General features: G+C 46.3%; 2 protein-coding genes across 2 annotated transcripts in view; one reads left to right on the top strand and one right to left on the bottom strand.

Moving 5' to 3' along the window:
* LOC120053520 (cystic fibrosis transmembrane conductance regulator-like) overlaps positions 1–11496 on the top strand; it is a 42229-nt gene extending 30733 nt beyond the window's left edge. The window contains exons 20-29 of the mRNA XM_039000654.1: positions 75–154; positions 240–390; positions 2768–2995; positions 3626–3726; positions 6004–6231; positions 7259–7414; positions 7507–7596; positions 8280–8452; positions 9677–9782; positions 10606–11496. Coding sequence (XP_038856582.1) covers positions 75–154; positions 240–390; positions 2768–2995; positions 3626–3726; positions 6004–6231; positions 7259–7414; positions 7507–7596; positions 8280–8452; positions 9677–9782; positions 10606–10821 — 1529 coding nt within the window. The 3' untranslated portion in view covers positions 10822–11496. The remainder of the gene's footprint in view (positions 1–74; positions 155–239; positions 391–2767; positions 2996–3625; positions 3727–6003; positions 6232–7258; positions 7415–7506; positions 7597–8279; positions 8453–9676; positions 9783–10605) is intronic.
* Positions 11497–12146: 650 nt separating this feature from the next.
* The window catches only part of cttnbp2 (cortactin binding protein 2), a 76661-nt gene continuing 68392 nt past the window's right edge, over positions 12147–20415 (bottom strand). Inside the window, exons 11-22 of the mRNA XM_039001582.1 lie at positions 18874–18969; positions 17889–17968; positions 17383–17569; positions 16731–16898; positions 16346–16527; positions 15946–16130; positions 15569–15774; positions 14715–14897; positions 14579–14630; positions 13962–14073; positions 13755–13856; positions 12147–13584 (exon numbers count right to left, since the gene is read on the bottom strand). Of these exons, the coding sequence (XP_038857510.1) occupies positions 13345–13584; positions 13755–13856; positions 13962–14073; positions 14579–14630; positions 14715–14897; positions 15569–15774; positions 15946–16130; positions 16346–16527; positions 16731–16898; positions 17383–17569; positions 17889–17968; positions 18874–18969 (1793 nt within the window). The 3' untranslated portion in view covers positions 12147–13344. The remainder of the gene's footprint in view (positions 13585–13754; positions 13857–13961; positions 14074–14578; positions 14631–14714; positions 14898–15568; positions 15775–15945; positions 16131–16345; positions 16528–16730; positions 16899–17382; positions 17570–17888; positions 17969–18873; positions 18970–20415) is intronic.

Raw genomic sequence — 20415 nt, 5'->3', positions numbered from 1 at the left:
CCATTCAGTTAGTCAGTAGGAATACCAGCGGCAGTCAATTCTCCATGCGTGTGTTTTTCTGCCCTGTACTTTAGGTCGGATCATGAACAGGTTCACTAAAGACATGGCCACCATCGACGACATGCTTCCCCTTGCACTGTTTGACCTCATCCAGGTAGGTGACTGGCTGCTCTGCCCGTCTCAGTCTCAATCTATCTCTCTCTCTCTCTCTGTGACTTTTTCATATTCTCTCCCTCTAGTTAACTCTGATCGTGCTGGGTGCCATATTTACTGTGTCCATCATGAGGCCGTACATCTTCATTGCCGCGATCCCATTGGCCGTCATATTCGTGGTTCTGAGGAAGTACTTTCTGCATACGGGACAGCAGCTCAAACAACTGGAGGCTGAGGGTGAGACTGGGAGGGGGATTGGATGGGGCTGTTGACAGATTAACCTGGGGCTGGGGATGGAGAACTCTCAAATACTGGAGGTGTGCGTGATTCGTCTTGATTGGCGAGAAAGACGGGCAGTGTTTACACTTTTGGAACTATTCCAGAAGTTACATTGTACTGTGCAAGTAAGGGTTATACATTCCCCCCTAACCTACATAGTGAGAAAGAAGTGTGTGTGTGTGTGTCCGTGCCGGGGCTTGGGACATTCCGACATTACTCCTCCTGATCCTGTCATTCCGAGTGTGTCGCCGATGGCAACAACAAGGCCTTCCCGCAGCCATGGAGAGCACGAAGGGGTCGGAGTGAAAATCTGATCAGGGATTTCCTCTGGCTCCATCCTGGCATCGCTCTCTCACTGTCCCTCACTGAACACACACGGACTCACTGTCCCCAAAAGGACAAAACTCTTTCCCACTACACAACTAGACAAAACACACAGTTAACCCCGAACGACAACTTTTCGATGACGTAGACACCGATTAAGGCCCCCCGCACCTTTCTGATTCAAAGGGGTTGGATTAAATGCGGAAAACACATTTCAGTTGAATGCATTCAGCTGTGCAAGTGACTAGATATCCCCCTTTCCCTTTCCTTTCCCAAAACACGCACGACTGAACAAAACACCCACATTCTCTGTAACTATTCCTTCCTGGACAAAACGCACAAACACACACAGACTCTCTTCCTGTCCCCTATGGACAAAACACACGCAGATTCTCATGTATGTCTGTCATGTTCTACATTTGTCCTTTATTAGCGGAAAGAGGCCCTTAAAGATCCATATACATCGACGTAGATTCATATAACACCCCTAAGAAAGAGGGTTTCACTCACCTGTTTGTGATCAAAGCCACTGGAGAGCAGAGAGGCTGTCAGCTTCATTCCTTCCTTCCATTTAGTCAATTTCCTGCCTGTCTGTCCATGTCAGACTGTTACAAGAGATACAGGTGTAGGATCTTAATTTGTATTGTCGTAGCAAATTATCCAGCAGCAACAGAATTTTTACGTTTAGTCCAAAATGTTGCCTGATTGGTGGTTAGGCTATTAGCTGGTCAAAATGAGGCTACATGAAAAGTGGAATCCTGTTAATATAACCGTGTTCATGTGGGTTTTCAGTGGATTTATGTAAATCACGAAACTGATCTGTATTTCCTACTGTCTGTGCAGGAGAAACGTCAAGGTTAATCTCATAACAAGAGCCTTGGTTTTATACAATGTGGCATGAGAAAATACTGTGTGCTCTTTAACTGTTGTGACACTGTCTCGTATCAATCAAATCAATCACATTTATTTATAAAGCCCTTTTTACATCAGCAGATGTCACAAAGTGCTTATACAGAAACACAGCCTAAAACTCCAAACAGCAAGCAATGCACAGTGGCTAGGAAAAACTCCCTAGAAAGGCAGAAACCTAGAGAGGAACCAGGCTCTGAGGGGTGGCCAGTCCTCTTCTGGCTGTGCCGGATGGAGATTATAAGAGAACATGGCCATTAAGGCTATATTGTTCCTCAAGATGCTCAAACGTTCATAGATGACCAGCAGGGTCAACTAATAATTACAGTGGTTGTAGAGGGTGCAACAGGTCAGTACAACAGGAGTAAATGTCAGTTGGCTTTTCATAGCCAAGCATTCGGTGGTCGGGACAGCAGGTGCGGTAGAGAGGGAGCGAGAGAGAGAGAGAGCGAGAGAGAGGGCGAGTTGAAAACAGCATGTCCGCGACGAGGTAGCACGTCTGGTGAACAGGTCAAGTTTCCATAGCCGCAGGTAGAACAGTTGAAACTGGAGCAGCAGCAAGTCAAGGTGGACTGGGGACAGCCAGGAGTCATCAGGCCAGGTAATCCTGAGGGTTCATGGTCCAAGGGCTCAGGTCATCCTGGAGGGAAGGGAGAGAGGGAGAGAGAATTAGAGGGAGCATACTTAAGTTCACACAGGACCCCCGGCACATAGACTTGAAGCATGGTACACTTTTGACTCTTGGTGACTCCTTACATAAACATGCCCCCTCTGAAACAGCAAACTCTGATGTTTTCTAGCTTATGTGGCGTACTGTAAGTCAGGGTTGGGGCCAGGAAGTGAATTGAAATTCCGTCAACAAGTCCACATCAACCATGCGTTTTGGTGAAGAAGTACATAGATATTATGTCGGACCTCCTGTGACTGATTGACTAATGCTTCTGTGTTTCTCTTCTCTCCCCCCTTCCTGCCTCTCTCCATTCGTTATCTCTCTACTTGCCTCCTCTCTTTATCTCTCTCCCCCTTTGATACATTGTTTTTCTTCTTCTACACACTCTTTTTATCTCTCTCTTTCTCATTCTGTCTTTCTCCCTCCTCCCAGCCCGTAGCCCTATATTCTCCCACCTCATCATCTCTCTGAAGGGTCTGTGGACTATACGTGCGTTTGGTCGTCAGTCCTACTTTGAGACGTTGTTCCACAAGGCCCTGAACACCCACACGGCCACCTGGTTCCACTACCTCGCAACGCTGCGATGGTTCCTCTTCCGCTGTGACATCATCTTCGTCTTCTTCTTCTCCGCCGCAGTCTTCATCGCCGTGGGAACCAACCGTGAGTGACACACACAGACAGACAGACAGACGCACACACACACGCACACACACACACCATTTTGACAGCTTACAAATAAGTTTGGGACATAGTTAGGAGATGCAGGTTGCATTGCATGTACACATATTTACTTTAGACCTGCATAAATGCCAGTACGTTTGCATGCACCTGTAGTGTTGTGACAGAGAATGTCTCAATGGAAACCCAGTGTTAATGTTGGGAGTGAATTTAGAGGTAATTTGACAGCGTTCACTTTCATTGACATCTGTGCGTTTGTGTGTGTATAACGTCAGGACCCAAATGAAGTGTGCTATTACCAGTGTGTGAGTGCATGCGTGACACTTTGTTTGTGATACTGCTGACTGCCCATTGATAATGTGTGTGACTGCTGACTTCCAATTGATAATGTGTGTGACTGCTGACTGCCCATTGATAATGTGTGTGACTGCTGACTGCCCATTGATAATGTGTGTGATTGCTGACTGCCCATTCATAATGTGTGACTGCTGACTTCCAATTGATAATGTGTGTGACTGCTGACTGCCAATTGATAATGTGTGACTGCTGACTGCCAAATGGTAATGTGTGTGACTGCTGACTGCCCATTGATAATGTGTGTGTATTCCACAGAGGACAAGCCTGGGGATATTGGCATCATCGTAGCCTTAGCCATGCTCATCCTTGGGACGTTCCAATGGGCTGTCATTACCAGCATCACTGTGGACGGACTGGTATGTACACACACACACACACACACACAGTTTTGATCAATCATCACTAGCATCACGGCAAATAGACTTGTATTTGCATTCACATACCACATTACCAGTGATCAGTCATCAGTAACACAAGCACACACTCAATGAAATATGAATCTCCTTGGCTTTGCTTGTGCGGGATACTCTACTTGTTTATTTTTCGGTAAGAAGATATTCAGTTCTCCAGTGTGTGTGTGAGTGCATATCAAATCAAATCAAATGTATTTATATAGCCCTTCTTACATCAGCTGATATCTCAAAGTGCTGTACAGAAACCCAGCCTAAAACCCCAGACAGCAAGCAATGCAGGTGTAGAAGCACGGTATGTGTACAGTGGGGCAAAAAAGTATTTAGTCAGCCACCCACTGTGCAAGTTCTCCCACTTAAAAAGATGAGAGAGGCCTGTAATTTTCATCATAGGTACACTTCAACTATGACAGACAAAATGAGAAAAATCACATTGTATGATTTTTAATGAATTTATTTGCAAATTATGGTGGAAAATAAGTATTTGGTCAATAACAGAAGTTTATCTCAATACTTTGTTATATACCCTTTGTTGGCAATGACAGAGGGCAAACGTTTTCTGTAAGTCTTCACAAGGTTTTCACACACTGTTGCTGCTTTTTTGGCCCATTCCTCCATGCAGATCTCCTCTAGAGCAGTGATGTTTTGGGGCTGTTGCTGGGCAACACGGACTTTCAACTCCCTCCAAAGATTTTCTATGGGGTTGAGATCTGGAGACTGGCTAGGCCACTCCAGGACCTTGAAATGCTTCTTACGAAGCCACTCCTTCGTTGCCCGGGCGGTGTGTTTGGGATCATTGTCATGCTGAAAGACCCAGCCACGTTTCATCTTCAATGCCCTTGCTGATGGAAGGAGGTTTTCACTCAAAATCTCACGATACATGGCCCCATTCATTCTTTCCTTTACACGGATCAGTCGTCCTGGTCCCTTTGCAGAAAAACAGCCCCAAAGCATGATGTTTCCACCCCCATGCTTCACAGTAGGTATGGTGTTCTTTGGATGCAACTCAGCATTCTTTGTCCTCCAAACACGACGAGTTGAGTTTTTACCAAAAAGTTATATTTTGGTTTCATCTGACCATATGACATTCTCCCAATCTTCTTCTGGATCATCCAAATGCTCTCTAGCAAACTTCAGACGGGCCTGGACATGTACTGGCTTAAGCAGGGGGACACGTCTGGCACTGCAGGATTTGAGTCCCTGGCGGCGTAGTGTGTTACTGATGGTAGGCTTTGTTACTTTGGTCCCAGCTCTCTGCAGGTCATTCACTAGGTCCCCCCGTGTGGTTCTGGGATTTTTGCTCACCGTTCTTGTGATCATTTTGACCCCACGGGGTGAGATCTTGCGTGGAGCCCCAGATCGAGGGAGATTATCAGTGGTCTTGTATGTCTTCCATTTCCTAATAATTGCTCCCACAGTTGATTTCTTCAAACCAAGCTGCTTACCTATTGCAGATTCAGTCTTCCCAGCCTGGTGGAGGTCTACAATTTTGTTTCTGGTGTCCTTTGACAGCTATTTGGTCTTGGCCATAGTGGAGTTTGGAGTGTGACTGTTTGAGGTTGTGGACAGGTGTCTTTTATACTGATAACAAGTTCAAACAGGTGCCATTAATACAGGTAACGAGTGGAGGACAGAGGAGCCTCTTAAAGAAGAAGTTACAGGTCTGTGAGAGCCAGAAATCTTGCTTGTTTGTAGGTGACCAAATACTTATTTCCACCATAATTTGCAAATAAATTCATTAAAAATCTTACAATGTGATTTTCTGGATTTTTCCCCCTCATTTTGTCTGTCACAGTTGAAGTGTACCTATGATGAAAATTACAGGATTCTCTCATCTTTTTAAGGGGGAGACCTTGCACAATTGGTGGCTGACTAAATACTTTTTTGCCCCACTGTATGTATTGTTGTTGTTGAAATGAGCTGCGTTCAGGCTCAGTGATTCTTCTAATCACAGTGCAGGACATGTAGTTCTCCTAGTGCTCACAGAGCGAGAGGAAACATTCACTGTTATTGCCAGACTGACTGACACTACTGTGTGGGAATAGAACTCATTAACCAGGGAGGGGGGCTCACTACTCAAATATACCGTCACACACTGCAGGGTAGTAGGTAACACACATATACTTATTTACAGATTGTTTGTTATTCTCTCATGACATGTGCACAACACGTACACACAACTCCCTCCTATCTCTCGTATCTCTTTATCCCCTATTCCCCCAGATGCGATCGGTAGACCGGGTCTTCAAGTTCATCGACCTGCCTCAAGAGGAGCCCAGACCCAGCGGTGGAAGTGGTAAAGGAACAGACCTGGTGATCGACAACCCCCACGCCCAAGACTGCTGGCCCAACCAGGGCCACATGGACGTCCAAGGACTGACCGTCAAATACACAGAGGCTGGACGCTCCGTCCTGCAGGACCTCTCCTTCACTGTGGAAGGAGGACAGAGTGTAGGTCACTCTCTGTGTGCGTGCGTGCGTGCGTGCGTGCGTGCGTGCGTGCGTGCGTGCGTGCGTGCGTGCGTGCGTGCGTGCGTGCGTGCGTGCGTGCGGCTGATGAGGGGCTGATGGTCCTGCTCTCAGGCGGGCATTCGGCATATGAATCTCTCTCGGGCTGTTAGGAGGCTAGAGAGACTCAGACTCCCTGTGGTATGTCTTGAGAGGTAATTAGGATAGATACAGCCCCTAGTAACGAGGCCTGAGGGAGACTATCTTAGTGTCAGCACTTTAGCCTACCGCCCTAGCCATTAGCTAAAGCTTCCCGTTAATGGCCTAACTGTCACTGACGCTCTGGCCTGTGGGAGAGTGGTTCTACACAGTGTTTTGGAAGCTACTCTGAAAATATAGTTTACCAAGTTACCAATTACTTCTCACTGAAAGAAGTTAAGCTACGCTAAATCTACCCTTAAGAAAAATATAGTTGACTTAACAACAGTTACTTTGAAAAAGTAGTTCACTACATCAAAACTACTTCCTGGAAAATTGTCATATCTAAATCTGAAACGTCATATGATAACAATCCGAAGAACAGATCTGGAGTCAGATGTAAACAGAACGTGTCATCTATCCTTTTAAGTGAGAATTAGGCAGGTCTGATGCTGAAAAATAAAGGAAATTCTGGCCTATTTCACCAATATCGTCTCTTATTTTTGTATTTCCAGTATTTAGCTCTGCAAAACAAAAAGCAATTAACTACTGAAAACACTACCTAGATTTGAGTTTAGTTGAACTACCACCAAGCTACTGCAAGTTCAATTACTGGTTGAACTACATGTAGTTCACTTCTCCCCATTACTAATTCTACAGTGGTCTCCCGTTCCACATAGTGTTGGTTTATCATGGTAAAAAGGCTGGCTCAAGATCTGTATTCTACATTTTGATCTACATTTTAGGGACATAATCTGAATACTGTGTTGCTTTGTGTCGGTAATGTAGGAGGATATTTTAACCGGGTGGATGTTCATTGCTTTGTGTGTAGGTGGGTGTGTTGGGGAGGACGGGTTCAGGAAAGAGCACCTTGCTCTCTGCCCTCCTGCGGCTGGCCTCTACAGACGGAGAGATCTCCATCGATGGGGTCTCCTGGAACTCTGTCACCCTACAGACCTGGAGGAAAGCCTTCGGCGTGGTGCCACAGGTAAATACCACCCCACAACTAGACTTAGTGCTCAGATGTTCAATGGTATTTGGCTATGGTGAATGTATGCCCTAATCTGATTTTCTTGACAGAAAATCTTCATCCTGACTGGTACATTCCGTATGAACCTGGATCCACACGCTCGCTACAGTGACGAGGAACTGTGGCGGGTGGCTGAGGAGGTGAGACACGACATTCACATCGGTCACACTGGTCTCCGGTCTAACCCTAACCCTAGCTTCATGTACACATCCCTGTTCCACCCTAACCCTAGCCTCAACCCTAACCCTAGCTTTATATCCACATCCCGGTTCAACCCTAACTCTAGCCTCAACCACAACAGGTCCCCTCTATCACTGTCCTCCCTCTCTCTTCACCTTTCTCCTGTCTGTCTGTCCGTCCTTCTGTCTGTACACTGCAGAGTCCCGCTGACCCCTTTCCTACCATACTGTAGTAACCTCGTTCTGACATGCTATGCTGATGGTAAGGTGCTGCTGTGTTCGTGTGTGTCAGCAGGGCAGTGACGGTGCCACCATAGCCACACCATACTGGTAGTTGCATAGTAAGCACAGCCAGACGGGAAACAGGAGTCACATGCAAGTCTGCTTCGCTTGACCCTGTGACCATATCTCATGTGAAGTTGCTCTCCTAACGCACGCACTGTATTTGCGTTGGCTTACAATGACGGTGGTAGAACTAACCTGAAATCCACATCAGACTCCATGTCGCCTGTTTTGCCCTGCTAACGGAGGTCCGTTGTAGTCCATTGAGTCAGTGCATTTCATTTGATTGGTTGATTGTTTATTTGGTTTGATTGATTGGTTGATTGAGATCCTCCGTGTTTCCGGTTCTATGTGTCGTCCAGGTGGGTCTGAAGTCCGTGATAGAGCAGTTCCCAGACAAGCTGGACTTCCAGCTGGAGGACGGGGGTTACGTCCTGAGTAACGGACACAAGCAGCTCATGTGTCTGGCCCGCTCCATCCTCAGCAAGGCCCGCATACTGCTACTGGACGAACCCAGCTCATTCCTCGACCCCATGTAAGAGGAGAGAGTGAGCGAGAGAAAGCAAGAGAGTGCGTGTTGGATTTGGGGTTGGACATGGAGGATAAGTGTATGTACCAGTGGTGGCTAGTGGCACTTTAAATGAGTAATGGCTGGAACGGATTGAATAGAATGGTCTCCACCACGTCAAACACCTGGTTTCCATGTGTTTGATACTATTCCATTCACTCCATTCCATTAATTATTACGAGCCGTCTCCCTCTCACCAGCCTCCTCTGGTGTGTGTATGAGGCTGCATTTACACAGGCAGCCCAATTCAGATCTTTTGCCAACTATTTGCATATCTGATACCTATCTGATCTTTTCGCTAATGTGTAATCAGAAACGAAAAAACCCCACATGGAATCAGATTTTTTGGGGGCTGTGTTTACACAGGCAGCCCAATTGTGATCTTTTCCATGAATTGCTTTTGACCAATCAGGTCAGCTCTTTTGCCAATAGTTGGGCAAAAGATTAGAATTGGGCTGCCTGTGTAAACACAGCCTTTGACTTCCGATTCATACCGCCTCCATACAGTATGTGGATCTGAATCCTGATACAAACCTGATCTTCCATATGCGACCTCTGTCTGGACGCTCAAACAGATTTGTTTGCTCTGAAGTGTTTTTTTGTTGTTGCCCATGACCAGTCATTACAATGACAACCACCCCTCTGAGGCTGCATCCGTGTGAATGTGCAAATCTGATATGGATCACATGTAAAACAGTGTGGACGTTCAGAAAAAAAGATTGGATATAGAAAGAAAATCAGATTGGGTTCTTATGGTGGCTGTGTAAACACAGCCTAAGTGTCTCGCTGCATATGGTGACAATTCCAGGACTTACTGTAAGTCTTTGACTGTGTGTGTTTGCACAGAATGGGTGTAACCACACGTAAAGACACAGGTCTTTAAGCTAAATGGTGCCTGTCATGAGTGAATTAGTGGTGGTTGATGACACTGGTCTACTTCAGAGTAATCTTAGCAGTAAGTGCACATTGGGGAAGTTAGAGTGGAAGGAGTTTGTACGTAAAGGGAGAATGAGAGACGGCGTGTGTGTGTGTGTGTGTGTGTGTGTGTGTGTGTGTGTGTGTGTGTGTGTGTGTGTATATATGCAGGCCTATTGTTAAACTCTCTGGTTAATTGAGTGTACTCTGGTTTGTGTATGGTTGACTGAAGAACGTTGTCTGATGGTTGTGTTTTGGTTTGTTTCTGGTTCACAGAACGTTGCAGGTCCTGAGGAAGACGCTGAAACAGTCGTTCTCCAACTGTACAGTCATACTGTCAGAACACAGAGTGGAACCACTGCTGGAGTGCCAGTCCTTCCTGGTTAGCGTGCACACACACACCTATCTCCCTTTAAGCATTGGGTTACCCTTTGTTAACCGCCTATCTCTTCTATTAAAATAATTTAGGGCTCTATTAGCAAATAATGCATTCACGGTATAGTCTGCTCAATAGGAAATGACCTTTACATACATTCTTCAGCGATACAGATTGAATAGAGCAGTGTTTCCCAAACCTGGTCCTCCAGTACCCCCAACGGTATTTTTATTGGAACCCTGGACAAGCACACCTGATTCAACTTGTCAACTAATCATCAAGCCCTCAATAGGTTGAATGAGGTGTGTTTGTCCAGGGCTACCGTGAAAATGTGTTCTGGTGAGGGTACTGGAGGAGGACCAGGGTTGGGGAACACTGGATAGAGCCCTTGGTATTTCCCTGTTGGAGTTGGAAGTGAGAATAGAGCACCAGCTTAAAAAAATAAATATCCTCCATTTCAGATCTTCTATCAGTGCATCCCCATTTGTTAGCCTCACTGTAAACAACACATTTGATTTACAGTGTCCCATGACTCATGGCATGGTGTCGGCTGTGCGTGTTGGTACACGCTCCCTGTACAAGTGACCTGTGTTTGTGTTCACACAAGCAGATAGCGTGACAATGCAGGCACAGTGGCATGATGCTGGGTGCTTGACACTGGAGCATCTTCAACATGTCATTCTATCCGCATTACACAACCTAGTGTCATTTTAACCCTTCGTTGTACCAAATCGTCCGTTTTACTGTGGTTTGCATAGGTTTGAGTGAAACAAGAGTTGAGTTTAACCCACTGAGCTATTGGAACCAACCAACTCCTCTCTCCCTCCAGATGATCGAGGGCAGTTCTATGAAGAGGTATGACTCCATTCAGAAGCTGTTTAATGGGACCAGCCACCTGAAGCAGGCCATGAGTGCTGCTGAGCGCCTCAAACTCTTCCCCCTGCACCGCCTCAACTCCAGCAAGCGACCCCCTCAATCCCAGCAGCCCAAGATCACCGCCCTGCAGGAGGTGGCTGAGGACGAGGTCCAGAACACGCATCTTTAAGGAGCCCCGGATTAACTGGACGCCATTTTGTCTACTGGAATGCTCTTTCTCGATGAAACTCTCCTCGTTGCCTTGCATCCTCTCTCCTCGACTCCTTGTCAAAACACATTGGAAAAGTAGGCCTGAGGGACCTTGAACTTTCTCCTCCGATATGGTTGAGGAGGCAAGGAGATAGGTTGCAAGGAATCGTGGAAAGATGCGCTGCTGACTCATCCAAGTGCCTCTAGTCTAGATGATAAGAGTGTGAATGTGAGATGTGGTCGGTCCTTATTGGTACACGCAGGGCTCTGTTCAATCAAAAGACACCATCCTGGTGTTTCCAGAGTGAGATTTGTTTCACTTTGAAAACATTGGAATGCCAGTTTTGTTTGAGTATATAAGGCCACACTTTTTAAGCAAGATTGTAAGAAGCATACTCAAAAGCTGCCTGTAAATACAGAGTAGGATGACATTGATCTGAGGTCAGTTTTGTTTCCCTCCCAATGGTTGTTAGGAGTTGGAAGGAAAAGTGTGCCGCAGGGCAACTTATATTCAAAGCTATAAATACACAAAACAGGAATGAATGGTGGGTGATGCTATGGACAAGTGTTTCTATTTGTATGCACTTTAAAGAAACCAGAGGCACTTTTTCATGGTAGGTTAATAGCAAGGAAAATAAATTATCAAATGCTGCATTCATTTTTTTTATTTTTTTTACGCTTTTTCAAATGTGATTTGTCAAGCTCCCTCTTGTACTTCTGGAATTTAAATATTTTTGTGTTCTTTCTGGTCTTTTTATTTGGCACATTGCTCCTTAGTGATATTAGACAACAGTTTTTATAACGATACGATAAAATATGGTACCGTGGTTACTGGTTAGACACCTTGAAATGTAACTGACTACAGCCAATTTTTTTGTGTAAGAAAAGCTCTTTCTTATTCATCGGAAAGAGACGCAGGTCCAAAAATGTATAAATTGTTTTGTTTTTCCATTAGAATATTCTGATTTCAAACAATTATATTTCCTGTAAAACGATTTTGATAAAAGACGAGGTCATTGGTAAGACAGCGTTTCTCAACTCCTGTCCTGAAGACCCCCTGTAAATGCAGGTGGTTTTCAATTCGAAAAATGTCTCTCATTAACTTGACCCAAGTTATAGAGAATTACACCTGCATTCTTAGAAGTGTTACCGCCTTCCCTTAGAAATTGTTTGTGAAGCCTCTATGTAGTGCTTCATAGTGCATTCATAAGCTGTTTGTTTTACATTCTCAGTTGAAGGTCCTACATACTGTACCCAGGCCAGTGGTCTGGTGTAAGAAGACATGAGGTGGACTGGTGGGGTTAACAGTGCAGTTTTAATGGTTGTTCTTAAAGGAAGCAGGACATTACTTCAGACAGCGATCATACAGATCAACACCAAAGGTTGACTAAAATATCTCCTGTACATTTATCAACAATGGCCATTCAAAATAACACTTTTCATTAAAAAAAAAACATGTTGAACAAAATAAAGCGAACAAACCATGCCGCTTTGAAATTTGTATCAGGCTCCACCTAGTGTATGGATTAATCGAACCATGACTCGTGGGCAGAATTGTGGGTAGTTTGCTTCTACACCTGCATTGCTTGCTGTTTGGGGTTTTAGGCTGGGTTTCTGTACAGCACTTCGAGATATTAGCTGATGTACGAAGGGCTATATAAAATAAACTTGATTGATTGATTTATTTATGGCTTACCGTCAAAAGCAAAAAAATTTCCTGTGTTTGCAATTCCATGTACTTATTGCCACATTCCATTCACTTTGAAACAAGTGAAAAGTTATGAACCAAATTCACATATTATTATCATTACAAACATATGTACATGTTTTCTTTTTCTTCAGCTTTTGTTTTTGAGTTCTTACTGTACAAGCATAATACCACATACACCAATCTATATACCATTAAAGTTACTAATTCTTATTTACAAATATTTGGTAAAACCCTGATTAATTTCAACAGTATTTAAACCAACCTTGCAACTATTTAAACATAAAACACTTGAATATTAGAAAATACCTAATTGCAAAAACAACCTGCCTGCTTCTTTTCTTTGATCCAAAACACTTTCACCGCAAAAGGTAAATCCTGTCTTCTTTTTCTTCTGACACAATTCCCTGCGAAATGTCTCTTTTTTTTAATTGATTTTTTTTACTTCTTTCAATACTGTATAATATCATAAAACTATGGTCCCCAAGTACACAATTGTTATACAGTTTAACAAGTACGGATAACAAGTACAAATACTAAAAGGCCGTGGTAAACCTAACTACAACATGGAGGGATATAACAGCGGAGAGGTGGGAGGAAAGGAAGGAAGGTGGAAGAGGAGGAAGTTCATCTACTACTTCATGTTGTTGTTGTTGTTTTCATGCAGGTCTTGGTGTAGGATCCAAATGTCCTCGTGTTGTTGGTTGTTCTCGTTGACGTTGTTGTTGTTTCTGGTTGGGGCCTGCCTTGTTTTGCTGCTGCTTGGTTCAGTTCTGGTCGCGTTGCGGTTAGCGGTCATAGTGGGTGTTCGTGGTGCAGTACTGCTGCTGTTGGCTCGTGGCTGCGGCCCCCTGCTGCTGGGGACGGGGAGCTGAGATTTGGGCCGGGACGCTGATCGCCTCTCGTTGCTAGGGGCGGGGCTGCCTGGGGCGGGGCTGCCTGGGGCGGGGCTGCCTGGGGCGGGGCTGCCTGGGGCGGGGCTGCCTGGGCGGGGCTGCCTGGGGCGGGGCTGGGAGTGGAGTGACGGCTGCCGGTCTGTAAAGGGGGAGACAGACAGACTGTTGGGAAACACTTGCTCATCTCGCTACTGGGGGACCACCAGACAGTTCACAGTTTTGTTCTAGCCCTGCACGTGATGAGCTGAACTGAATACGTGTGTTAATGCTAGGCCTTTAATTAGAGCCTTTAAGCGCGGTTTGACTCACCGTCTGTGGTCGAGCGGTTGCTTCATGGTCGGTCTTCCGGCGGGGCGATTGTCCACTTGGAGAGCCAGAGAAGACAATGAAGTCCTCCTTGGACCGAGCAATCTGCAACGCAGGAAAAATACAGCCGGCGGAAAACGTCAACCTCATGGTGTGTGTGTATGAGAGAGAGCGAAAGTGAGAGAGCGAGAGCGAGAGAGTGAGCGTTACCTTGCTGATGTCTGGCTCTGACTTGCTGGAGCACATGGTCTGCAGCTCCCTGATCAGATCAGTCTCATCGTCAGAGCAGAGAGACAGACTCACAGGGTCCACATCTACAACACTGCCACCACACACACACACACAGTACAACCCCACACACACACACAGAGTACAGTACAACATCAGTACAATACCACACACAGTACAATCCCACACAGCACAATACAACAGTACAATCCCACACACACACATACAGAGTACAGTACAACATCAGTACAATCCCACACACAGTACAATCCCACACACAGTACAGTACAACCCCACACAGTACAGTACATCAGTACAATCCCACACACAGTACAACATCAGTACAATCAAACACACAGTACAATCACACAGTACAGTACAACAGTACGCACTCAGATAAAACTACACACTGACCCCTGCTGGATGCTCTCAGCAATACTCTATTCTATCACGTCTCCTAGAGGCTTGAACACAGCATATCACATGATCTAAATAACATACTAGAGCCGGCGTCACATTAACCCATTTTACTGCAAAACATTAATAAATGGACACTTCCCAATAGTGTCAAATAAACATCTCAGGTTAACGTCACTCACCTTGGAGCGTTGCCGTTGGTGATAAAGCGGACATCCGTGTTGGACAATGACCCTGCGGGCAACAAAAGGACAACATGAATATCCGTTATGGCTATTCTAACAGGAATCGTAGGGGAAAACACTGCTTCATCATTACCTTCTCTGAGAGAACCTCCACAGGTCCAGTTGGAGGTGGGGCTCCCCTTCTTTCGTGGGCTGGTATTAGCTCGTCTCCACATGCCGCTGTCCCGCCCCTTCCTGCCACCACTTCCTTTACAGGAGCCAATGGCTGCGAGAGGGAAGGTCCCGCCTTGGAACTCCAACAGGTGCCTGTCAATCTCTGATGAGGGAAAGACACATTAACATTAGGTAGTATTACACTATTCATCTACCTCCCGCCCAACCAGGCAAACAAGTAGCCAACCAGTCTACCTATCATCCATCCAAAAAAGATAAGACAAATACAATCCTGATTCACATTAAAAGGGGACAAACCCATCCAAGCAAGTCGAGCTGTACTGAGCTGGCCTGGTAACGCATCCACCATAGTTGCTGGACCCGTGCTGGAAATGACAACGTGAAAAGAACATACAGCGCAGTTGTATGCACAGTTCAGCGCAGTTCAGTTCGGGTTGGCCCTATAATGTGAATTTTTGCCTGGCTACCCATACACGTCGCTCGGGCCAACTGACGTTTCCTCTTCTTCCTCCCTCCCTGACGATTTCTAGAATGCAAAACACATTTTGACCGTTCTGATTGGTCCCAGAAACCGATGGCTTGGGCCAGAGCCGGCCTACATGATGACATGATCAACTTTGAGACACTGATTGGTTAGAGTTGTTGGAAACAATCCAATCGCTGATGAATTTGTTTCGTACAACGGCCCTCATTTTGAAGACTCACAAATGACTTCTAGGATGGCAGTTTCCGAGTGAACGCATGTAGCGACCCATAGTGCAGCGGAATGAAATTCAGGGTGAGTTGTCAGGCAATAGTGAAGTGTGTACCCACCGTGACGTGGCAGTGGGCATCCCTGCAGGACGGCCTTGTTTAACAGGATGCTGAGGGCAGCCTTGACCACCGCCTGCTGGCCCGAGCTCAGGCACAGGTTGCTAGGCGACACCCGCTGGCCGGAGGAGCGCTTTACCGTCACCCGGGAGACGATGGATTCCTCCACGCGAGGGACCACCACCATGTTCCACAGCCGGGCCAGCCACCTGGAGGAACACACGGGGAAAGAAATACAGAAACAACACAGAATATTGCTGCTCCCCTATCACCTTAGTTTGCTTCAGAAACACACACAGTCAAACATAGTCTAACTTAAATTAAGCTTCAAACATAAGTTTGCACACAGACCCCCTCCACACACACACACAGGTGCATACTTGACGATGGCCTGTGTGTTGTTTGGCACCACGGGGCAGGAGAGGAATAGCTGGGGTCCTAGCAGGGCCTCGTGGGTCCCCAGGCGGGACAGACAGGCATTCAGCTGCTGCCACACACAGCTCACCCAGCACACCGTCCTCTCCAGCAGGCCCTCAGGAGCCTGACCACTGCCACCCCCCTGCGTCTGGAGAGAGAGAGTGTTAAGGGAAAGCCCAGCTTTCCAGAACATCACTATATTTCCAATCTTATCCGAGAAAGCCAAGATGGCTGGCCCCCACTTGCGCGAGTAAGATGAATGATCTAAGGTCCGTTTTGTGTTTTCTGCCCTAGCGGATCGAGGTATGGATACAATGATTCTAGGTCTGTTCCTTAAGGGAGCAGTGTGTTCCTGTGACTGACCTTGTGGAGCAGCTTCCTGCGGAGGTGCCTTCCCAGAAGGCCGTGCAGCGGCTCCGAGTCCCAGCGCAGCGTTACCCAGCGGAAGTGCTGTTGGAGGCGAAGCTCTGAGCCCTTGAGGCGGGACTTGGACAGCGTGCCAATCAGAAAACCTCCCTCCTGAAAGTGGTGCGGGCCCATCTGGCCTGTTGGGTGGATGATGATTGGGGGTGGTAGTTAGACACATGTTCATTCTGTCATCTATTCATTCTTTCACTCCCTCACAGTTCATCCGCTCACTCACACACTCGCTGGTTCACTCGCCCCCCCCCCCCCCCCCCCCCACACACTTATTTACTCTCATTTATTTATTCATTCAGTCGGCCAGTCTATATCCAGTGGGCCTCACCGTGGAGTAGGTAGGCCGTGCCACGGTTCTCCAGGCCTTCACACAGGTCTCCCAGCAGCTCAGTCAGAGAGTGGGCCTTCTCTAGTCCCTCCAACACCACCACCACACACCGCCCCACCCTACTACTACCGCTACACAGCGACACACCACCTACTGGGACCAGGAACCCTGCAGGGAGACGAGGGACAATTTGAATTTTGTATTTCATTGAACCTTTATTTTAGACAGAGAGTCATGTTGAAACCAAGGTCTCTTTTTCAAACGAGCCCTGTAAATCCAGAAAATACACACATCAAATACAGTGAGAGGGAGAGAAGGAAAAAAAGGGGGAAAATCACAAGCTGTAGATTCTATAAACACACAATCCAAGCTCCCTGAACAGAAACAAGGCAGGTATATCTATGTTGCTATATTATAAACTGGGTGGTTCGAGCCTTGAATGCTGATTGGATGACAGCCGTGGTATATCAGACCATATACCACGCGTATGACAAAACATTTATTTTTACTGCTCTAATTACGCTGGTTGCGTCCGGCCTAAGAACAGCTCTTAGCTGCGGTATATTGGCCATATACCACACCCCCTCGGGCCTTACTGCTTAAACACATAGAACAATCCAGTAAGAGTGGAATGTGATTTATATGCATTTACCACAAGTTATGAAGGTGTCCAACAGCTGTTGTTTAGTCAGACTCCTGTCTACCTCCACCCTGATGATGTCACAGGCCACACCCAACACTTCCTGCTTGGTCTTGATGCAGCGGGAGATCTGATTGGCTAGGTACTCCTGACAGCTCCCCTCCAGCCCGTGGAAGATAATGTTACGGTACTGTTCCACCTGAAGAGGGATGAGTGGAAGAGAATATAACAAAGTGACACAATAAGCTCCAAGCGGTTTGAGACACACTTAGGCAGAAATGGGGGACACAGGAACACACAGTCACCACATTCTCATGCTAAAGGAGATGTGGCCAGTAGAGGGCATACTAACATGCATAAAAATACTAGACCCAAAATCCAAGTGACCTATTTTGGGAATCCATATAATGATATGAATATTCTTCTTCTCCTTTTTGTGTGTGTGTGTGTGTGTGTGTGTGTGTGTGTGTGTGTGTGTGTGTGTGTGTGTGTGTGTGTGTGTGTGTGTGTGTGTGTACCAGGCGGACGTAGTTCTGCAGCAGCTGAAGGGGGATAAGAGATTCCAGGGCCAGCTCATCCAGACACGACTCTGACAGACCTGTCAAGAAACGCAAAACCCACATGGAAATGAGCAATCATAACACAGACACACACACACACACACCCAGACGCATAGATATACGCAGGCAGACAGACACACATACACACACTTGAATATCCTCCTGAGAGTTTAACTGTGCTCTGAGCTTCAGATACGCTGTTTCAGTGTCAAAACTAGAGGAATCTCCCCTGCGCTGTCAAAACACACTGTTCTAAGCCGACTGGAAATGAGCCTGGCAATAGAGCTGACAACGTCACGAAAAAAATGATGCGCGCGCTTCAAAAGGGCAGAAGGCTGGATGGCCAGATGGCTAGGAATAATGACTAGAATCTGCCATGTGGGGACTCGTAGGTGGCTCGTTTCAGCTCGTTTTATCTTGTTCTTGATACCATGTCTTGTTTTGAGGTGTTTTGATTGATGTCACGTCTATGCTAATACGTAGCTAACCAACAAACTGTAATGATGTATTTGAGACAACAAGTGCTCATTGTGCAAATGTATCGATGGAGACGAAATACAGTCTAAGCCCACCCGGTCTGTTTCGCCCCATAGTTGCGCACGCGTCGGTTTTGTTGTTAAACAACCAACCCATCTATATAAACACAGCAGAAAGAGAAAAAGCTAGCTAAAGATTCCCTGGCAACGCGTCAATACACTGGCAGTGGGTATTGACACACACACACACACACACACACACACACACACACACACACACACACACACACACACACACACACACACACACACACACACACACACACACACACACACACACACACACACACACACACACACACACACACACACACACACACACACATGGCAGAGGAGAAAAGAGAAGAGAAGAAAAAAGAAAAGAGGAGAGCTGTATTCCAAGATGATCAGGGTTGCCAGATTGGTACCTTTGAGTCTGATGGTGATGTGCTGGCTCAGTGGCTTCCTGACCAGGTCCCATGGAGACAGAGGCAGCTCCTGACCTGGCAACCACACAGTGTCACCTACAACAACAAGACAAAGTGACATGTTAACAACAGCACCACACACTGCACTGAAGACACATACAATACATGCTATACTAAAAGGCACAGACATTTGCATACCAACAACAAATACAGCATACAAACGTCACCTAAAAATGACACACTGTAGCCATGTCTAGACAAATTTACGTCAACGTCACGTTCACACAGTTGATAATACGTTAAAGGTTCTGTAAGCACACACACGGTGTTGCGCCCACCCACGCACACACTCCCTCAGAGGTGAAAAGAAAGACGAACCCAAAACCCATTGAGGGCGCTGATCTTCACACAGAAATCAGACATTTCCCTGAATATGTCAAATTCTCCCCCTCCCGCTCTCCTTCCTCCTCTATCTTTCCATACCTCATCCATAATGCATCCCCAGTCTCCACTGATCTCGTTCTCGCTTTCATCCCTCCCTTGACCGCAGATTCCCTTGCGCTCTCGTCCTTGAGTTTTTGGAAAAGCGGGTGGGTCGGCATAATTCCCACTGACGGTTTCACCTTGACGTGTTAAACAGAGGACAGACCCATTTGCCTTTCCTTTGTCTGAGCTCAGCCTGGTTCATCTGTCCCCTGGCTAGGCTAGACTTCACTAAGTCGGTTCAGACCATGTACCAAGCCAATCATTCGTTAGTCTCTTGTGACAGACTTAACATTAACATGTTAAAAATGTAATAGTTGATTTGGTTCTCGGGTGCCGAGATTAGTCATTCATAGTAGACGGGACACACGTTAGGGAGTTTGTCCTAACAATGTGACTGGGAAATTACCTCCTTGGAGTGTGTGTGTTCATTCTGGGCAGGCTCTGTGTGAATGTGGTGTGGTCGGGCCAAGCTCAATTAGGCTCATGTTCCAGCCCTCTCCAGCTTGGCCCGATCACAACTTTGGACAGGACCCAGGGATGCGTGCCATCCAACAGAGCTGCAATGTGTGGTGGATGTGCGATACAGAAACAAAAGAGAGAGCGAGAGAGTGGGCGTGCATGTTTGCGTGTGTCTGTGTGAGTGTAACCTTTGCTAAACCAGCTGCAAAGCCAGGTGGCTGGAACGAGCCCTGATGTCAATAATCATCTATGAAGGAGTCAATTCATTCCAAAACGATTCATCCAACAGTCACTGAAATTCAGCTTTTAAGCTGTGAATGTGAATAAAACATAACTAAACCCTACTGACAGTTACTCATAAGGGGACTCATCCTCACAAAAAACGTTTGTTACCTTTTATTTTACGGCCTGCTATTCATTTGCCATTTACTCCTAAATGTCCAAGTAAAATAGTTAAGATATAATTATGTGGAAATTTAGAAAGGGCCGGTGATTCACCTGCAGCTAATCAAATGCTCATCCAGAGGTGGCGCTCCTAGTGGCCGGGGACTTTAATGCAGGGAAACTAACATCCATTTGACCTAATTTCTATCAGCA

The sequence above is a fragment of the Salvelinus namaycush genome, chromosome 9, assembly GCF_016432855.1.
Source record: "Salvelinus namaycush isolate Seneca chromosome 9, SaNama_1.0, whole genome shotgun sequence".
Lineage (NCBI taxonomy): Eukaryota > Metazoa > Chordata > Actinopteri > Salmoniformes > Salmonidae > Salvelinus > Salvelinus namaycush.
The sequence above is the reverse complement of the archived record's forward strand: the minus strand, read 5'-3'. Positions and strand labels throughout refer to the sequence as shown.